At 55.8% G+C, this 17942-nt stretch overlaps 1 protein-coding gene across 3 annotated transcripts; it reads right to left on the bottom strand.

The window, feature by feature from the left end:
- Positions 1–1354: 1354 nt before the first annotated feature.
- Positions 1355–17942, bottom strand: LINGO3 (leucine rich repeat and Ig domain containing 3). 3 transcript variants are annotated; one of them, XM_031604348.2, is made up of 3 exons: positions 17353–17942; positions 9692–9786; positions 1355–4955 (listed from the first exon to the last, which is right to left on the bottom strand). In XM_031604348.2, exon 3 carries the CDS (start codon positions 4919–4921, stop codon positions 3104–3106), a length of 1818 nt encoding a protein of 605 aa, XP_031460208.2. In that variant the 5' UTR covers positions 4922–4955; positions 9692–9786; positions 17353–17942; the 3' UTR covers positions 1355–3103. The 3 variants fall into 3 exon arrangements, with proteins under 3 accessions (XP_031460208.2, XP_089982170.1, XP_089982172.1); XM_090126044.1 differs by lacking the exon at positions 17353–17942 and adding an exon at positions 16894–17044; XM_090126046.1 differs by lacking the exon at positions 17353–17942 and adding an exon at positions 13723–14060.

The raw sequence follows: 17942 nt of genomic DNA, 5'->3' as shown, positions 1-17942 counted from the left end.
GAGCCAAAGGACAGTTTCCAAACAGGGCCATCACTGTGCTGGATGCACCCCAGGAGCATCCCCAAATCCCTGCTGGGTACATGGTTTTGGGGTGCAGCGGGAAGAGGCTGGGAGCCACTCAGAGCCCTTTCCTCCAGCAGATGGAGGCATTGCTTTGCTTCACCCACAGTGCCCATCCCAGTCCCATACTGGGAGAGCCAGGACTGTGATGTGACACAAACTGGGTGACACAAGCTTGGGCTCAGGGTGATGCTGTGTTTCAGGATGCTCAGCAGCCCCACTGCTGGGGACACAAAAGCAGGTCGTCCCCAACCAACTGAGCAAAGGACACTGGGGACATCCAAGCCTCATGGGGAAAGCAATGGCAGCTTGGAGAGGGCTTGTGATGTGGGACAGCAAGGGGACCCTCTCAAGGATAACCCTTAGAAGTGGAGATTCCCCCCAGCCCTTCTGGTGCTGCTGCTTTCAGCCCCTTGGCCCCACCATAATGCCCATCTGTGCCTCAGTTTCCCCCTATAAGCTGCGCACAGGGCTTGGGTTCCAGCCTTGTTAGAGGGGTCTGACCAAAACAAAACCCTAAAAATTACACTGCCACGACATGCAGCTATTTCCAGTGTCTGGGACTGCAAGCTGAGCCCTGAGATGGTGCAGCAAAAGGAAGGGATCTGTGGGGGCACTGAGGATGGAGAAGATGTGTGTGTGTGTGTGTGTGTGCACACCTTGCTTGTGTGAATCCCTTTAACCCCCCCCACCCCCAGCTCCATGCAAGCAGGAAGGTGGCTGCAAGGCTTTGCACCTGTCAGCTTCAGGGCATACTTACAAACACTCCCTTAATAATTAATAACAGATTAATAGCAGTGGCAGCTTGTTAACACATGCGCATTAATCATTTATTAGTTATTAATATGCACTTCGGTCCCCTCTGAAAGTTGTTTTAACATCGTTTATTACGGGGTTCACAGGGCTGGCAGTGGTGCTCAGTGGTAAAGCCCAAATCCTCCACTTCTGACCCCACCGGGGCCCTCACCCCCTGCGTGGTAATCCCACCCCAATGCCCTGGGCTCTGTGTTTGCCCCTAATTGAGCTCTGGGTGTTGCCTAAGCCCTTCTGCTGGAGGCCATGGCATGGATCCTGTGCACGGTGCACGAGTGGCTGTCCTATACTCGAGGCACACGGGGAAGAAAAGGAAAAAAACCAAAAAAACAACAAAACAAATCCAAAAAAAAAAAACTCCACCAAAAACCCCAAACAAATCACAAAAATCCTGATTTTGTGTACTTTTTTTTTTTTCCACCCTGCCTCCCCCTCCCCCCCCCCAAAAAAAAATTATATATATATATATATTTCACATGCTCATCACCTATAAAACTGTGCAGGTCTGCACTGCCCAAACCTTCTTTTGCACATGGCAGGAGGTTCCTGGCTGCAAGGATTTGTGCCCAAACCCTTCCCCCCCCCCCCCCCAGGTAAAAATCAACCCCAAGTGGGGTGACATGGGGGGGCATGGGGGCACCTGGCATGCAATGAGACCCATGGAAGGATGACAGGGTGAGATGGATGTCCCCATCACACTTCCAAAACGTGGGCAGGGAAAAGCGTGGGAGCAGCCTGGGGATTTGTGCCCAAAACACAGCCCCAAATGCCTGGGGATGCCATTAACTCCAGCAGGAGTCAGGATCCTGGGTGTGTTCCCAAGCAGAAGGGACACCCAGTGGGATGTGCCCACAAGAATGGGGATGGGGATGGCTCCTTTTCTCAGCCCAAAATCACATCCCGAGGCCAAGCAGAGGTGAAACAACCAACAGGACAAGGATCACAACGCTGGGGACTGTCCCCATAGCAGCGAGTCCCCACCACTGACAGATGTGGGATCTGAGGATGAGGAGGGTGCAGAAAAGGGCGGGAGGAAGAAGTGGGACCATGGGGGCTCCCCATGGTGAAAACAGGAGCTGCTGGAGGATGGCTGCAATGGCAAATGGGGAAATGAGCAATAGAGGAACCTGCGTGGGTGCTGTGCATGCACCCACGCTTTGCACGTGTGCACACGTGTGCACACACAGCCAGGACCTTCCTGCCCCTTCCAGCTGCAGCAGCACCATCCTTTTCTCTGGGGTTGCTTCTCCCATTGGTTCCTCAGCTCCAACCCCTTTTTTTCTTCTCTCCTGTCTTTTTTTTTTTTGGCCTTCCTTGTGCAGGATGAACCAGCTCCTTCTGTCCTGCAGCCTTCAAGTTTGCAAGCTGAAGGAAATGCCCTGCATTCACCCAGAGCTGCTTTCTGCACCCATAGCAGAACCACCCCACTGCCCCACAGCTGCCAACAGGTCAACCCCAACCTTGGCTACAGCCTTTCCGTGGGGCTGCTCCTCCAATTTTTAATGCCTGTTGCCTCATTTTTCCATTTCTTCCTTCTCACACCCCAGCACCAACCTGCACAGGTGCGGATCATTATTGCTTGTGCAGGAGCACCCCCAGCCCACAGGGTTGAGCTGCCCTGTGCTGGAGTCACCCAGGTGAAGGTCCCACGGTGTGGCTGTGCCTTGGGGTCTGTCTGTGCCCAGGGAGGGGTTGGGGACACCCCAGTGCTGCTCCCCAGTCCTGTGTCGCACCGGAAGACTTTTCTTTTGGAAATTCATTTTAAAAAAGTGTCAGAGGAAAAAAAAAGAACAACCATAAATAACACCCAGATAGTTTTCTTAAGTCTCTTAAAAACAGAACAAAACAAAAAATGGGAAAAAGGGGGAAGAAAAGTTGTTTTCTGGTTGTGGTTTTTTTTTTTTTTTTTTTCCCAGGCCAAAACGCTGCTGATCTCATTGAGAAATGCATAGTTGGTAGCAAAAACAGCTACATCAGGAGCTGGGATGGCCCCTGGGCCACTTGTGGGGTCACTGCGGGGCTGGGGCCAGCTGGGTCATCCAATCACAGAATCATTAAGGTCGGAAAAGACCTCCAAGATCATCCAGTCCAACAGCCCTCGGTCCCTGACCGTGCTGCTGGCCCTGTTGATGCCCCAGGACATCACTGATGCCCCTGTGCCCCCTGGCCCCATTGTGCCACAGCTGCGCCCGGGGCCGGGCCGCAGCCAACGGTTCTCCTTTGGAGAGGCTCAGATCATCTTCATGTTGAACTTCCTGGCTCCTCCTTGGCCCGTGGTGGTGGTGGGTCCATCCACCTTCCGGAAGGAATACTCCACCGAGAAATTGTTCTTGTGCTGCCCTCGGCCCCGGCTCCAAACAAAGAGGAGCAGGAAGCAGAAGAGAACCACGCCGAGGAAGGTGATGCAGCCCATGGCTGTGGACACCAGGATGGTCTTGAGATCAAGCGTGAACTTCAAGAAGACCTGCGTGTCGTTATGGTAGGTGTCATTGAACTCACTGAGGTACAAAGTCCGGTTGGCGTTGGAGGAGCCATCGTTTGGGTGTCCCTTGACCGTCAGAGTGGCAAAATAGGTGTCGTTGCCCCCTGCGTTGCTGGCAATGCAGATGTAGGTCCCGCTGTCCTGCACTTGGGCAAAGCGGATCTCCAGGGTGCCCCCCGGCAGTACGACTGCTCGCCCCGTGCTGCGCGTGGTGATCATGCGGTGCTGAGGGGACACCCAGACGATGGAGGGCTCTGGCTCCCCGTCCGCCCGGCACAGGAAGGACACGGACTGCCCTTCGCGGGCCGTCACGTGCTGCAGCTTCCGATCCCTGATCTTGGGCTTCTGGCAGGTGAAATACTCGAAGAGCACGGAGTCGGGGAAGTCACGCAGAGCGTTCCCCTGGATTTCGGGCGGTGTGGAGCACATGGGCTGCTGGCCGTCAAAGTTGAGCGTCTTCCGTCGCTGTAGGATCCAGAGGAGGCGGCAGTCGCAGGCCAAGGGATTCCTGTCCACCCGCAGTGTCTCCAGCGTGTTCACGGAGTGGAAGGTGCTCTCCTCCAGCGTGGAGAGAAAGTTGCTGGAGAGGTTGAGCAGACGGATTTGTCTCAGACCAGAGAAGGCCTGCGGCTCTACGGACACCAAGAGAGCGCCCACGATATGCAGCTCCTGGAGCCGGATGAGGTCTTTAAAGGAGCCCTTCAGCACAGTGCTAATGGGGTTGTAGGACAGGTTCAGGTAGCGGAGGTACACCAGGTTCCTCAAGGCAGCGGTGGGCACGGCTGTGATGTTGGTGTAGGTGATGGAGAGTGAGGTGAGGTTCAGGCCCTGGAAGCTGGTGGGGGAGATGTCCTCCAGCAGCGGCCAGTTGTCGATCTCCAGCTGCAGGAGGTTGTAGAGCTTCTTGAAGTTCTGCTCCTCCAGCGCAGAGATGCTGAGGTGCCGGAGCCGCAGCACCTCGAGGTTCTGGAGGTAGGAGAGTGACTCAGCCGAGATGGAGGTCAGATTGCACTTCTCAATGGTCAGTTGCTCCAGGCCGAGCAGCCCTGAGAAGGCGCGCTGGGAGATGTACACCAGGTCATTATCGCCCACCTCCAGGCTCTTCAGGTTCCGCAGGTCCTGGAACATGTAGTCCAGAAGGATGACGAGTTTGTTCTCGCTGATGTCCAAGAGGGTGAGGTTGGTCAGCTTGGTGAAGACCCCCGGGGGGATGAGCTTGAGCTGGTTTCCCCGCAGCCGCAGAGTCTGCAGGTTGAACAGGTTGCTGAAGGCTCCTGGCTCCACATTGGTGATGATGTTCTCGCTGAAGTCCAGCTCCTCCAGCAAGGGGTACGGGGAGAGGTCCCCCGGGTTCAGGCAGCGGATGCGGTTCTTGTTGAGCTCCAGGATCTTGGTCTCTGTGGGGATGCCCTCGGGGATGGCAGTGAGCCGCTTGCGGTGACACACCACCGATCTCAGCTGCGGGGCACACTCGCAGCGGGCAGGGCAGGCTGCCACCTGCAGTGGGCTCAGGAGGACCAGGTGGAGGACCAGGACCGGGAGCCAACATGTCATGGTGTAGAGCATGGTCTTACGGGCTCTCTACCATTCTCGCATACACCTGGAAAGGAAAGAGAGAGGTGTCAGCAGCGAGTTCTATTGAGATCACCAGGCTGTGAGCTACAGCTGAAAAACTCCTCCTTTGGAGTAGTACCCCAAACCACGGTCCGTGGCCCTGAGAAGGTTCCCATCCTGCAGGAAATACCAGGAAATACCACCGACCTCTTCTTGTGGCCTGGGGACCAGACTCACTGCAAACACAGGCATAGAGCAAAGGTGGGACACCACCTCCTCCTTGCTCCCTGTGGCGGCTGTGGTTGAGTCTCACCTGATGGAACAAATCCTACCCACCCACCTCCATACCCTCCATAGGATGGAGGACTCAGAGCTTCATACAGGAGCCAGTCCTCCCTTCCCCACCCTCAACAGTGGGGCTGGGAGAGGCTGCGGGCTCAATCTTGGCAGATTATGGATTACTGCTGCCACATCTCAATCACTGCTGCCCTCCTTTTGGAGGAATTAGCACCTTGCTGCCCATTTGCCTTGTTCCTTCTTTCCCCTTCCCCAATCTTCCCCAAACCTCCTTTGCTCCAAATCTGCCAGACATGTACATCCCAGCACTACTGCAAAGCTCATCAACCACCTTTCCTGAACCAAGCACTGTCATTAACCTAATTAAACAACAGGGCTGCTCGGACAGAGCGTTGTGGGCTGCTTCTGGAATGCTACAGGATCCAGCCTCGGGGTACACAGGGAGGTTCCCAACCCTCTTATGCCCACAGCATGGGGAAGGATGCTATCTCTGTGGATAATTTCCAGCCCTGATCCTATTATACAAGCCGAGCAATTCTCTGGCAGTAAACCCATAGCTCGGTGCAATTTAGGAGCCACGGGAGATTATCTTTTAAAGACTTCTTTTTACATGTCTTAATTTCGCCACGCTTTTCTGTCTCTCTGAGCCAGGAGGGAAAGCATCACCATCATCCACAGGGCATTAGCATGGGGCTGTGTGACACAAAGTAGGGCTCTATGGAGGGTGGGATCACAAATCCCACTGCTTTCCCCACTTCCTGGCCATGCATTCCTATTGCTTTTGGGATCCACGAGGAGCTGGTTGTGTGCTCATGCTTTGACTTCATCCTTGTGGTCTGAGTGGCTCTGTTCCTCCTCTCCCCGACCTGGGAAGGATGCACCCAGACGCAACCTGCAGGAGAAGTCACTATGGGTTATTAATAGCTCATTACTGTCGTAGCATCACCATCTCCGGGGCTTGCCTGGCCTCTGGGGAGTGAGGCCAATTAAGACTCAGCTCAAAGGCCTAGATAGAGGCTGCTCATTGCGTTTAATTTGTTTTTAAAAATAACACGCCTGCTGCTCGCTGGGCTGGGGAGCAGAGCCAGGACAGCCCAGGTTGCAGCACAGCCATGGAGTGGTGATGGAGAGGCTGAGCGGTGGGGCAGAGCTGCACAGAAGTGGCTCCTCAGCTCCCAGGTCTCTCCTTTTCTGAATAAAGACCAGAAAACAAAACAAGACAGGCTTGACATTTCTAGGCTCCTCTGCTTTGACAACATGCAAGTACAACCACTTCAGCTGAAGCAATGTCTTGTTTTATTCTTGCATCTGCTTGCAGAACGGTCCCACTGGGGCTGCCCTCAGAGACCGCTGCTCAAAGCCATCTTCCCCCTCAAATTGTGCTTTAGCAGCACCCAGGGGAGTCCCAGCCCTATGCCCAGCAGCACCCACAGCTGCCAACTCACATCTCCCCCTGTGCAGCTCCCAGCCACTCAGCCCCACATCTGCAGCACTGCATGAGGCTGTTGGAACCAAACTTTGGGATTCAGCACTTGGTCTTGTTGAAGCTCATCCCATCGGCCTCAGCCCAGCCATCCTCCATAGGGATTGATCCTTCCCTCCGGCAGGTTGACACTCCTTCCCCAATTGGTGTCATCTGAGGGTGCACTCAGTCCCCTTCTCCAGATGACCAAGATACTAAGCATGGCCAGCCCCGATGGCTTCACAGAATCATAGAATGGCTTGGTCTGGAAGGGACCCAATGATCAAACTCCAACCCCCACTGCTGCATGCAGGGCTGCCAACCTCCATATCTAATACCAGGTCAGGCTGCCCAGGACCTCTTCCAACCTGGCCTTGAACACCTCCAGGGATGGGGCATCTTCAACCTCTCTGGGTTTCAGCAGGACTGAAACTGCTGGTCACAGGCTCCTGGTCCACCAGGCTCCTCCATCTGATCTAGGGTGCAGAATCAGAGCAGCTGATGCCAGGAGTGCAGGAGGTGAGATGAGAGCAGAGACACAGAGACCTGGGGGTGACGTGAGGCCAGCAGCCTCCCCACACCGCCCTGATGAGGCTCTGGCCATCAGGCAGTTAGCGAGCATGAGAACAATCCAGCTGAAACGGGGCGAGCTGAGTGCAGAAAGGAAGAAAATCAATCAGCAGAGCTGATGGAGAATTACCAAACGGAGTTATTCCTAATCCCATCAGGGTCTGCTGGGAATCCAGTGCTCCCGTCTCCGTGCATCCCAACAGATTTTCTGGGTCACTTCATTTCCAGGCTCTGCTCACCACCATGTGGAAACCCTCATCCCTCGCAACGGCTGCGAGGCCCTGGAATGAAGGATTCCCAACGCCAAGGAGACAGCCCCAAAGAAAGCTTATTTTTAGAGACAACCTTATGATTGTTGAGCACGTGGCCCAGGCAACACCGCGCAGGCAGCCACAGATTGGCCGCAATCTGCTCTTCTTCTTGATAGACATCACGTCTGAATCTCTATCTCTGCAAGATGCTCTCCGGAGAGAAGACATTTCGATACGACCACAAAGTACAACGTTTCCAAAAGGTCACTGCGGCGGGTGCAGGTGGTTGGTATTCCATGAGTGTCTTCATTGCTCTCCAAGGCTTCGGATGGGGGGCAGCAGTGGGGGCTCAGGCAGCACTCCTGGGTTATCACTGAGGTTCGCCCAGGTTTCTGCTGTGCAGGGAGAAGTTTTAATTTGCAGAAGCCTGCATTCCTGCAGCTTTGTGTGGTTATTTCCCCAAAACTTCACCGCCTGCTCATTGCAGCCGGCACAGCACACTCAGATGGATTCGCATGGAGGGGGGCTCAATGCATCTCCAAGCATGGGATCCCCCTGTCGGCTGTGCTGTGGGATGGTGACAGGAATCACCTCCTGTTGCCACCCACCTCCTGCAGACACATCACCCAACGCAGCACCCAAGCACCCAGACCACCGTGCCACCTCACCACAGCCACCTGGGGAGGGGACCCTGTGCCTTCGCTCCAAGCCAGGCAGCTTTGTGATAAATGAAGTGCGGGAGCAGGATGATTAATAACCATTTCAGAACAGCATACGCTGTAATTATCCACCTTTCAGAGAGCTGATTAATGATGCTGCTCGGGGGCATGAAGAGCCCCCACTCTCACCCTGGCTGGGTGCAGGCTTTGGGTGCTGAGGATTTTATTGCTGCTGCCCCAGGAATGCTCCAGTTTGGTCCAGCACTTCCATCCAGCTGAATGGGGCTGTGCATTAAGCTCAGGCTCCCAGCTGGGATCGCTGGGTTGGTGAAACCTCCAAACTCCTCACCTGGTGGCACTCCATGCAGTACAAGGTGCTGTGCAAAATGCAGCCAACAAGGATGCTCCAGGGGCACAGGAGCCCCCCCAGATCAGTACCTGAGGGATGGATCCTGGCACAGGGTCCTTGGGGTGCTGCAGGCCCTGAGCAGGGCTATATGGGGCCGGCCACCCCCATGGGCACCACATCATTGCCAAGGCTCTGATTTGAGCAGACAGATGGATTTGTGGGCAGGAGGAGCAGAATGACAGGGCAGCCGGACAGACAGATGTCTGCTCTGAAGACAGGGTGGAGAGGCAGCCATGGGTGGAAAACAGCCTGAGCCCGTCAGGACCGCTCTGCTTTCCATGGGAAAACAAGTCGGCGGGCTCAGAGGGGAGCAGCTGCTGATCCACAGCCCCCGACCTCCCAGAAAAACCCACTCAGGGCAGAGATCCCTGTAGGGCACTGCGGTCCGTCTGCCTTTCAGCTCTGCTCAGCATCAGTCCGGGGCTGGATGCCTTTTTTAAGACATGTCTACAGTTGCTGTGTTTGAAATGCTATCGCCGTCCCTGTGATGATGATGGGAGCAGCAAGCGAAGAAAGTAAAATGCCATTAAGGGGGGAGCTTGACATTGCAACGCATACCCTCATCCTGCCAGACAGGGTGTATATTGCAACCTAGACCCAACCAGCTTTGTTTTAATAAGAAGAGGCAGCTAGGGGGCAGGGGACATTGTCTCAGCCCTATGGAGAGCAGATCTCAAACCCACACCGGGCCAGGCAGCCGGGTGGGTGGATGGATGGATGCAGTGGACCTGGGTAGGAAGCAGTACAGATCTGCATTTCTGGAGGATGCAGCCCTGCACCAGGGAGCAGAGTAGCCCGGGGGCTCCCGCTGTGTTGCCCCATTGGCTTCTCCGTGCCGGGAGCTGCAGAGAATGGGGACATTTGGAGCACGAGATGCTGGCTTTGGTCCCCAGATTGGCAGCTTCAGGGCATCAGCTGTGGCTGTGAGAGCAGGCGAGCATCACCGTTCCCATCTGCAGCCCCAAAGAGGCTCCCAAAACCCCGAGCTCTCCATTTGGGGCAACGGGCAGATATTTCTCAGCCGTTCCATGAAACAAACCTGGACACAGCAGCACTGAGCTCTCAGTGCTGCAGAACCAATGCCACGAGGAGCACCCGGAGCCGAACCCCCGCAGATGGACCCCCTGTGCTCACCGTTCTGCAGGTCCAGGGCTGTGCTGACAGCTGGCATCTGCGAGGCTGGGCAGGTTTACATGGCGAAGCGTGCAGCACGGCCAGAGCCCTCTCCTCTGGGTAAAACAGCACAGGGAGAAGAGCGTGAATCCCCTCCTGCAGCACCCAGCACCCCAAACAGATACCCAAAGCGCAGTCACATCCCGGAGAGGGGGAAGCAGACTTAGCTTTGCTCCACCCCAGTGTGTGAGCTGGCTGTTGCACCTCCCCTCGTTATACATATGCATGTAATCACATAGGAAGATCTGACAAACAGGTGGGCGTCCAAATTTGTGACCCTTGCCTGGGTCTCTGCCTCTCGGGGCGAAGCATTCCCAACCCTGGCACAGGGCACCAACCTGAGAGAAGATCAAGTTTAATTTGCCAGTAACTAATCAAGAGGGGATTTAAGAACTCCCATTGAGGGGAAATAGAGCTCTTTTTGGCTAACAGATCACCAGAGCTGAGGCCAGGACAGTGACCGTGCCCTGCAGCCTCCTGTGAGCCACCCTAACCCCAAAGCCCTAACCCTAAAACTAACCCCAACCTTAATAACAAAGCCCCAAGCCTAAGCATAACCCCCTAATGCAAAAACTCTGACCCTAACTGTAATTCTAATGCCGATCCTTAACCTTAACCCTAACAGTTCATTGATGGGTAGAACCCCACTTGTGGAGTCCCCAAAAACCAGAAAACCAAACATCACTCCAGGAGAGCCCACTGCTGCCCCACTGAAGGCAGTGACATGTTCAGCAGCTCCCCTCCTCCTCCCCAGTGCTTCCCTTTTGCAGCCAGCAGCACCGTGCACACGAACAAGATAACACTTGGGCTTTGCACACCTACAGAATGGGGAGGAGGAAAGTAGTAGCACTACAGAATCCCCCATCAGTAATGACAGCAACACCAGCAAGGACCCCCTCCCCGCCCCACCAAGCAGAGCTGTGCTGCTGAAGCAGGTGGGGGTGCACATGGGGAGCACATAGGGGTGCAGATCTTGGGTGCAATGGTATCCAACCCACAGCTTGCAAATGCACGGGGCAGCACATGCAGCAATCTGCTTCTGTTCCACACTGCTGGCGGCTGCAGAGCAGGTGGGGCTCCTGCAATGCCCAAGGAATGCAATAATTGTGAGGGATGCTGCAAGGTGTGATGCACTGCCGTGCTGAGGTCAAGCACAGTGACAGGGCAGCTCGACTCACTGCAAATCCTAATGCAAACTGCAGCAGGTTGGGCACACTCCATGTTCCCTCTACTTATTCCAATCTGTTGGAACCAAATTGCAGCGAACCCAGAGGTAAGCAAACCCTCCCCAGCCTCTGCTCTCCTTGCAAAGTGCATAGCATGCCTGCACCCATGCACCCATGCAATACACCATGCTGTGAATGCAGTCCCAACACTCACTTCAGAGGAAAGCAACGGCCTTAACCCCCTGCCTTCACTACAGAGCCTGCTGCTCCCACACATCTGAGTGATGAGGGTCTCAACCGATGCTCCTGGCATTTATTTTTGGTTACTCCTACGTCACTTAGCAACCTCCAGTTCAGGTTACTTCAGGTTTGTGTGTGTGTGTCTGCATTTTAATCCCCATGGGATGGGTCCCTTCCCATGCACCCACTGCCCCTCATTCCTGTCACCCCGGGGCTCGCTGCCCCCATGCAGAGCCTGCAAACCTGCAGCAAAACCAGCACACAGCACACTCAGAATGCTGCAGGAACCCCAAAATCCAGCCCCAGTTCCTCTGCCCCCATGGCACTGCAGCCAGGAGCGCAGAGCAGCGAGCCGAAGCCTTTCCCTCATTAGTGTAATTAATGTCAGGGCTCCCAGCTGGCCGGGCTGTGGGCTGACCTTTCCCTTCTGGAGAAATGCACGACAGCACCGACCCGATGCGGGGGCGATGGGAGATGTGGGTTCGTTTGGAGGCATCAGCTCATTTGTCTTAATGATGTGCCTGCAAAAAGAGGAGCGTTCTGCAAAAAGGAAAGGGGATCATTTGGAAAACCACCCCTGGGAGGGGAGGAAAGCTCTGCTCTGCGCACCCAAAGCAGCAGCAGGGGCACAGCATCGCTCCTGGGGGCACAGTCAGTGATGATAGGAAGATGAGGTGCCAGAATAATCCGAGTTGAAGGGACCCATAAGGACCATCGAATCCAACCCTACAACCCAGTGAGAACTTGAAGGCAAACTCCTTTTGCATTTGCGACTGCAGCAGCAAACAATGTGGGGACGGAGTTTCCAGCTGCTGCGGGATGTTGGGGTGAGGGGTGGGAGGCAGCAGCATGCAGCAAAGCCCCAGCACTGCATGGGGACATTCTGCAGCCCCAAGCACCTCCTGCTGAAGGCAGAGCCCCACACAGCCGTGTCCCCACCACAGCTGTGCACAGAGGAGCTGGGATTACCAAATGCAGCAGTGTTTTGTCCTTTTTTTTTTTTTTTTTCTCTTTTTTTCCTTCCATTTGTCATGCTTGGTTAACACCCCTGCTTCGGTAAAAAGGTCACCGTTTAGATCTCATTTATGTTACTTCTGTGGATTGCAAATGCAGGGTGCTGCTTGTTTTCCCTCCTTAATTAGCGTTCAATTACCAGGGTCATGCTCCAGGATTTGGGCTTGAGAAGTGGGAAGCGATGAGCTGCAGTCATTAGGGCAATGCTCTGCGCTGGAGCAGAGGGGCTCAGAGGTAGTTGGAAAGCTGGGGAGAAGCACAGAGTCGTTCCAAATGTTCTTCCTATTAAATATTCACCCTCCTCCTTTATTTCTCCCCCTCTCCCTGTAGCAACGGTATCTGGCAGAAGGATGAATTTTTAATAGGAGGGGGTGGCAGGCAGAGGGAGACCCTAGGGCAGCAATCTATTAAAACAACATCTGAGGGAAAACCAAACCTGGGAGGGAACCACGCGTGGGAGCAGAGACCGGAGCACCATCAGCACCACCGCAGCCACACAGTGGGGTCACATTGCCCCACAGCCCCACTGCTACAGCCCAAGGTTCCCAGCATCCTGCCATGGAAGCAGTGGGATTTCCTCTTTTTGGAGACGTTTCCATGCTGTGCATGGCTGGCTGCGAGCGACAGCATTTGCTCAGCCCCTAGGATGAGGACGCAGAGGGGTTGGAGGATGCTGCAGGGCTATGAGGATGCCCATCTCACCATCCCCCGTCACACGGCTGAACCTAAAGATAGCCCCCAGTTTGCTTTTCTTATCGACACAACCAGCGCTCCGGGTGAAAGTCCTTTCCCATGAACTCACTGTTGCTTAATAAAGCACGAAACCCTCTGAGACTGTGACACTGGGATCTGTCATTTTAATTCTCAGCAACACTTGTCCCTCTCCCCGGCTGTATGCGGCCGCTGCTATTTTGGCTGATGTGTCGGGAGCTGAAAGAGGAGCTCCAGCACAACACGTCTGAGCTGCTCAGGCTTAAGAAAAAGAGCAGAGATGTGACTTAAAACAAACAAAACAAAATTATAGAATGGAAAGAGCCCCTTCTGCACCCCAAACCCATGGGAGAGCTGTTTGGGACCCAGTGCGTGTGCGTTTGGGGATGCTGAGGGCAGGGCATGGTGGGATGGGGCTGATGGGCACAGCACAGCCAAACTCACAGAGGCATGAAAAACTCCAGGGGAAGGCAGCATGGTGTGGGAAGGAGCAGGGATGGAAACCCACCACTATGGGGAGAGCTCCTGCACCCAAAGCAACACGGCATAAAGCAAAGGGACCCAAAGCAGGAGGAACCAGCACACGCCATAAGATCACCCAAATCCCACTGCTGACAGCAAAGAGGTGCTCCTGCATCTCCTCACTGTGTCCCTGGACTGCACTCCCAGCCCCACATCCCTGATCCCAAATGTCCCCACTCACTGCATCCCACATCCAAATCCCCCCATGCACTCCATCCCTCTGACGGCTCTGCAAAGCGCTGCTGCTCCCGGTACCCTAAGGATCAGCCCTCACTAAAAGTGGCACACAAACACTTGGACAACATCCTCCCATAAAAATCACCCCTCCAAAATCCCTACCGCAGCCGGCGAGCTCCCATCATCTTGCTCCAAAAGCTCTCATGGGTTTCACTGCTTCACTCCATCTCTCCGCAAATCTCTGCTCTCTGAACATTTCTGCCCTCGCCTGTTCGTTTTGGTGTTCTTCCACTGCTCTCAAAGCCACCCCTCAGGCTCAGGCAATGCCTCTGCACTGGGATCACCACACACACACACACAGTGTGTGAGCACCACGCGTCCCCCAGCTTGGGGTCATCACTTCGGAGCTGACGTGGAACCGCAGCAAGATGAGGGCTGGGAAAGCGCAAAGCACAAAGTGAGATCCCTCCTTATGGGTGGGGAAACTGAGGCACGGGGCATGGATATCTATCTTCTACACCACCTGAGGGGATGAACGCAGCGGGGAGTGAGCTCAGGGATGGCTCTGCCTGGCCCTGCACATAGCAGTGTGTGATTCGGAGATGGGAAGATGCTGCTGGTGCTGCCTGGGCTGCCCACAGCATGGCGAGCTGATGGCACAGGAATCACCACTGCCCACACGAAACACTTCCAGCCATGTGCTCTGTGTTCCCAGCGTTATTTCCAGGGCTACAGCAATGGCTCCAGAATGGGAAAGCAGCTGGACGAGCCCAGATCCCTCTGTGCTAACCTGCAGCCCTGCAGCTGCACTGATGCAACACAACGCAGCAGAACCAGAAGTCAAAAAGGCTCCATCGCCTCCAACAGCATCGCTTGTAAAGCTCCAGATGAGACTGCATGACACCCTGGCACCTCTGTCCTTTTGTACCATGGGGCTTCAGATTAAATGCTTAATTCAGGCCTGTAATGCTGCTGGGAGGGAAAAGCACAACACTGAGGTTGGGACCCTGGAGCAAAGGATGTGTGAGCGTACGAGGCACAGAGCAACACAGCTAATAGGAGCAGACGTGGCTGTGCTCCGAACACTGGATGCAGAAGGAAGCCCATAGCTCTGCTAGATGCTCAGGGTAGAGATGTGTCCTGTGGGATGGAAAGAGATGGGGATGGGATGAGTGGGGTGGGATGGGATGGGATGGGATGGGATGGGATGGGATGGGATGGGAGGAGATGGGAGGAGATGGGAGGGGATGGGAGGGGATGGGAGGGGATGGGAGGGGATGGGAGGGGATGGGAGGGGATGGGATGGGATGGGATGGGATGGGAGGAGATGGGAGGGGATGCGATGAGATGGGACTAGAAGGGATAGGACAAGAGGGGATAGGACAAGAGGGGATGGGATGGGATTAGCTGACAACAGTGGGATCCCAGTGCCATCCCTGCTCACCCTGCTGCACAAAGCCATCTTCTACCCTAGGGCCATCAATGGCAAACATACCCCATGGCATGAAACAGAACTCAGTGCTTTCCTCTCCTCCTCCAGCTCCTCTCCCAGGAAGAAAAAAAAAATAAAAAAAGCTAAATTTGCTGATGTTTAAGCAAAAAAAGAAACCAAAAAGCCAACACAGAAAGCTCTCACTCCAAGCTGCTTTGCCTCCTGTTTGCCTGAGTCGCTGGGAACACGGCAGCTCCCTGTGCTCAGGCTGCTTCCTTACTGTATGGCAGTGCTGTGCTGGAGAGCATCGCCCTCGAGCTCAGTGCTGAGTGCATTCCATACACACAGGATTATTTCTGCGACCTCCAAAAGCCACGAGGAGCCCCACAGGAGCAGCAGCCACCTCTGCCACCCCCCAGCAGCAAAAGGCAGCGCCTCCGCTCCCTCCTCCCCCACTTTAGCAAGAAACACCGATGATAAATAAATTAGCTCAAATTAAACCCGTTCAATCAGCGGCTGTCACACCATGGGATCTTGGGTTTTTCTCCTGTTCCAAGCACACGTACCACATTCCTGCACGTGGGGATGCTGCTGGTGGAGCTGGAAGGCATTGCTCCATGCTGGGTGCAGTGGTTGTATGGGCGCAGCCAAGCAGTGCAGCACTGCATGCATGGGTCAGCGTGGGGTTCATCGCCTGCATTTCTGCATGCAAGGCCAGCAACAGGCTCTGCCCTGGCTTTGGAGGCACACATCACACCGAGGAGCTGTGAGCTGATGGCCAGCTCTGCTTTTACTGTTGGCTTTTAGAAATTCCTCGCAGTCTGGCTGCAAGAGATGCTTGCAAGAACTTTCCCTCTCTGGATACGGCCCTCGCAGTGCAGCCCTCAGAGCAGAGGGACACAGCACCCAATGGGGTTTGCTCCTCAACCCCGTGGACATCGCATTCCCAACCATGGAGCAAAGCCATGGAGCTGAGCAGAGTGCAGGGAGGGCCCAGGCTGCTCCTTGCTAGCCATCTCATGTCCCCAGTTTGCCCCATGGCTCACATTTGGGGTGCCACGAAGCCACCTTGCCTATCTGCTGCTCTGGGTATTTTGTGGGTGCTTTGCCTGCTCCTGTCATCCTCTCTCCTCCTGTTTGCTCTTTTCTCCTTCCCAAAAGAAAAAAAAAAAAAAAAAAAAACCAACAACAAACCACCCATCTCCGGTTAAGGCTGGGCACGAATTTACAGAGCAGCTGCTCTTCTGCAATCACTCCCTTGAGCGAACGCGGTGGGAATTAGAGCATCTTTTGTCGGGTTTTAGCTCAATCCACTTTGCGAGTGGATTAGGAAACTGGCACAAGAGTGCTCAGGGTCTGGAGCAGGAAGCTGCTATTCTGGAACGCGATAGGAGCTGTGTGCTGTGACTGCTGCCTGCTCCATTTCCCCGAGAAACACAACCCCGGTAACATTTGCATTTAAATCAGTCAGCCCTGGGAATTTTGACAGGAGAATCCGCCTAGCCCTAAAATCGAGGATGCGGAGAGAGGGGGCAGGCAGGGCCTTGGGGTTGGAACCTGCAGGGCTGGGGGGCGACGGAGGCACGGGGAGACCCTTCGTTGTGCCATGAAGGCTGGGGAAAAAGCTGCGGGGAGGACTGCGGGTCGGGAGCCCGGCAGACGGACGGACGGGGGGGGGGGTGGGAAGGGAGGGGGTGAGGCCGGAGCGAAGCACGTTCGGGCTGGAGGCTGCACCTGCAGCTCTGCGCGCATCGGAGCGCACCGAGACCCCCCGTGCTCATCCCCAGCGCCGGGCATCACAGCGGCCGAGCAACCCCGGGGAATGGGGGGAGAGAGGGGGAATAAGCAGCCACCTCCGCTCCCCACGTGCAGCCCCCGACCCACCCTCTCCCCGCACTCACCGCTCCGTTCCGGCTCTCGGGCGGCCCGCGGTGCGGGAGCGGCGGCGGCGGCGTTGTTGCGGGCAGAGCCGCAGCCCCGGGGGCGGCGCGGTGACTCCGGCGGCGGTGGCGGCTCTCGGTCGGACCCCGGCCCGGCCCCGGCGCTTCACCCCCCTCCCCCCAACCCGCATCACCCCCCCCCCTCCCCGGTCCGTGGGGCGGCGCTCTGTCCTTCTCTCCGCGCTCTGTCCGTCCGTGAGGAACCGGAGCGGCTGTGGAGCCGCCGCCCCCCGCGCCCCCCGGTATAACGCGGGGAGGGGATGGGAGGGTGAGCGGCCCCGGGTGGGGGGAACGCAACGCTAATTCCTTGCTCTTGGGCACTGCAAGAAGGGTCGTGCCCCCACCTCTTCGGACCCCCTCCTCTCAGGATCCCTCCCCATTTCCTCTGCACCCCGTGTTACCCCATCCGGGTGCACCCACCTCGTTTTCCTTGCCAGACGCTTCGTCCATACGGGTGAATGAGGACCAACGTGGCTGTTCTCCTATCCAATAGGAAAACTGGGACAAATGGGGTGTGCAGCCCCCAGCCCAGCCGGGGCCCCCAGCTTCATATCCTCGCATTGGGCTCTGCCAAAGGACAGCAGCGTGGTTCAGCTCCCCACCAGCGCCTGCATCCCGTGTGGGGACAGCGCTCACCATCCCTCCCCCCAGCTCCCTGCTCATCTCCAATCCCGCTAAAGCCTCCCACAAACGGGGATGACTTGGTTCATTAGGCTTTGAAGATGACAGAGGCCAATTCCCAATTCCTCGGGGCTCATTTCCTTCCAGCACAGAACTCTGGCTGTGCTGTATTCAGCCGTGCTCGGGCCGGGCTGCTCCTCACGCTCACAGGGCTGAAGTGCACAGCCTCAAGCCCTCGATCTGTTGCATTACAGCCAGCATCACCCGAGCTCCTCACCTACATTCCCTCTATCTGACGGTGGTTTTCGAGCAGCGTTTGGCACACATCCTCCATTTTACCGATGGGGAAACTGAGGGACAGCCAGCAGGGCTGAGGAGAGAGGCACAGC

This window comes from Phasianus colchicus, chromosome 28 (assembly GCF_987193195.1).
Source record: "Phasianus colchicus chromosome 28, bPhaCol1.hap1.1, whole genome shotgun sequence".
NCBI lineage: Eukaryota > Metazoa > Chordata > Aves > Galliformes > Phasianidae > Phasianus > Phasianus colchicus.
This window is presented reverse-complemented; position numbering and strand designations above follow the sequence as displayed.

What these genes read in the sequence shown, in the direction of transcription:
- LINGO3 (XM_031604348.2), bottom strand. Translation starts at nt 4,921, where the DNA reads ATGCTCTACACCATGACATGTTGGCTCCCGGTCCTGGTCCTCCACCTG.